This window comes from Diaphorina citri, unplaced genomic scaffold, assembly GCF_000475195.1.
Source record: "Diaphorina citri unplaced genomic scaffold, Diaci psyllid genome assembly version 1.1 scaffold3952, whole genome shotgun sequence".
In the NCBI taxonomy this organism is placed as follows: domain Eukaryota; kingdom Metazoa; phylum Arthropoda; class Insecta; order Hemiptera; family Psyllidae; genus Diaphorina; species Diaphorina citri.
The window spans coordinates 10,206-11,293 of record NW_007381351.1 but is presented as its reverse complement, the minus strand read 5'-3'; the positions used below and the strand labels follow the sequence as shown (position 1 = coordinate 11,293).

Genomic DNA, 1,088 nt, shown 5'->3' with positions numbered 1-1,088 from the left:
AACTCCACATATTTTTTGAACAAAACTTTAAAATGTCAAAGTAAAGAGGTATTCCACAACCTTAAATGTACCGGGAAGTAGACCCTGTTTACCGGGAATTGCAACCAAAGATTCCAGGAAGAAAACTTATTCCAGGAAGCATTCCTAAAGGGGATTTAGAAAAAAAAAAAATAAGAAAATAGGTAACTCCACATAGGTATTTTTTGAACAAAACTTTAAAATGTCAAGTCAGATACTCCACCCATATTGTTCTTGTCAATTAGCAGACTTTTATTTTGTCTTTCTTTAGCTTTAGTTGCCAGCCCTGTTTTTCCTTGAACTGCACCGCAGACAGCAGGGCCGGATGGTAATACATTGGATCGAACTTGTCGAGACCCTTGGGCAGAATTTTCCGGTCGTCCTTTTTCTTTCGGATGAGCCGCGAATTGTCGGCAATTTTACGTAATGGGTTCGACTTGTCGGAAATTTTCCAAGATTTTCTTTCTCCGCAGGTAGGGTTATGTGAGGAAGCATTGTCCCGACAGCTCCCCTGCACACCGCTTTCGCTCGATTGTTTACGGGTGAAAATTTGGTTGAAGACTTTCCAGTAGTGAGACATCCAGTGGCACTTCATGGCGAAGACGAGGTTTTGGTCCGAAGAATTCTTATCTTTCGCTCGATTGTTTACGGGTGAAAATTTGGTTGAAGACTTTCCAGTAGTGAGACATCCAGTGGCACTTCATGGCGAAGACGAGGTGAGGGTTTTGGTCCGAAGAATTCTTATTTAGGTCAGTCTTGGTGAAATGTGCCTTGTGGTACCTACTTCCTAAAAATTTGGGTTAAGTAGATGGTAGGTATTTAAAAATCGCAGATTTTTTTCACGAGAATTTATATTTTTTCTGTGCTAGAGAGAGAGATATGGAGGAAATGAATTTTTAGCCAAGGAGTAAAACTACTCATAAAAGGATTGTTGGCGAACATACAGGCGAACCTCTGTTTCCTTTGAAAAAATATGGAGCCAGTCAAAATAATATCAGACCATACACTCCACAATGCACATACGAAAACGATTGAATTCTCAGGATTTCATAGAAATTCTTTTCCAATCC

The 1,088-nt window shown here is 39.9% G+C and overlaps 1 protein-coding gene across 2 annotated transcripts; it reads right to left on the bottom strand.

Moving 5' to 3' along the window:
* Positions 1-237: 237 nt before the first annotated feature.
* LOC108253871 lies at positions 238-785 on the bottom strand. 2 transcript variants are annotated; one of them, XM_017448598.2, is made up of 2 exons: positions 681-785; positions 238-571 (listed from the first exon to the last, which is right to left on the bottom strand). In XM_017448598.2, exons 1-2 carry the CDS (start codon positions 720-722, stop codon positions 260-262), a joined length of 354 nt encoding a protein of 117 aa, XP_017304087.1. In that variant the 5' UTR covers positions 723-785; the 3' UTR covers positions 238-259. The 2 variants fall into 2 exon arrangements, with proteins under 2 accessions (XP_017304087.1, XP_026687521.1); XM_026831720.1 differs by having other exon boundaries at positions 238-539; positions 649-754.
* Positions 786-1,088: the final 303 nt, after the last annotated feature.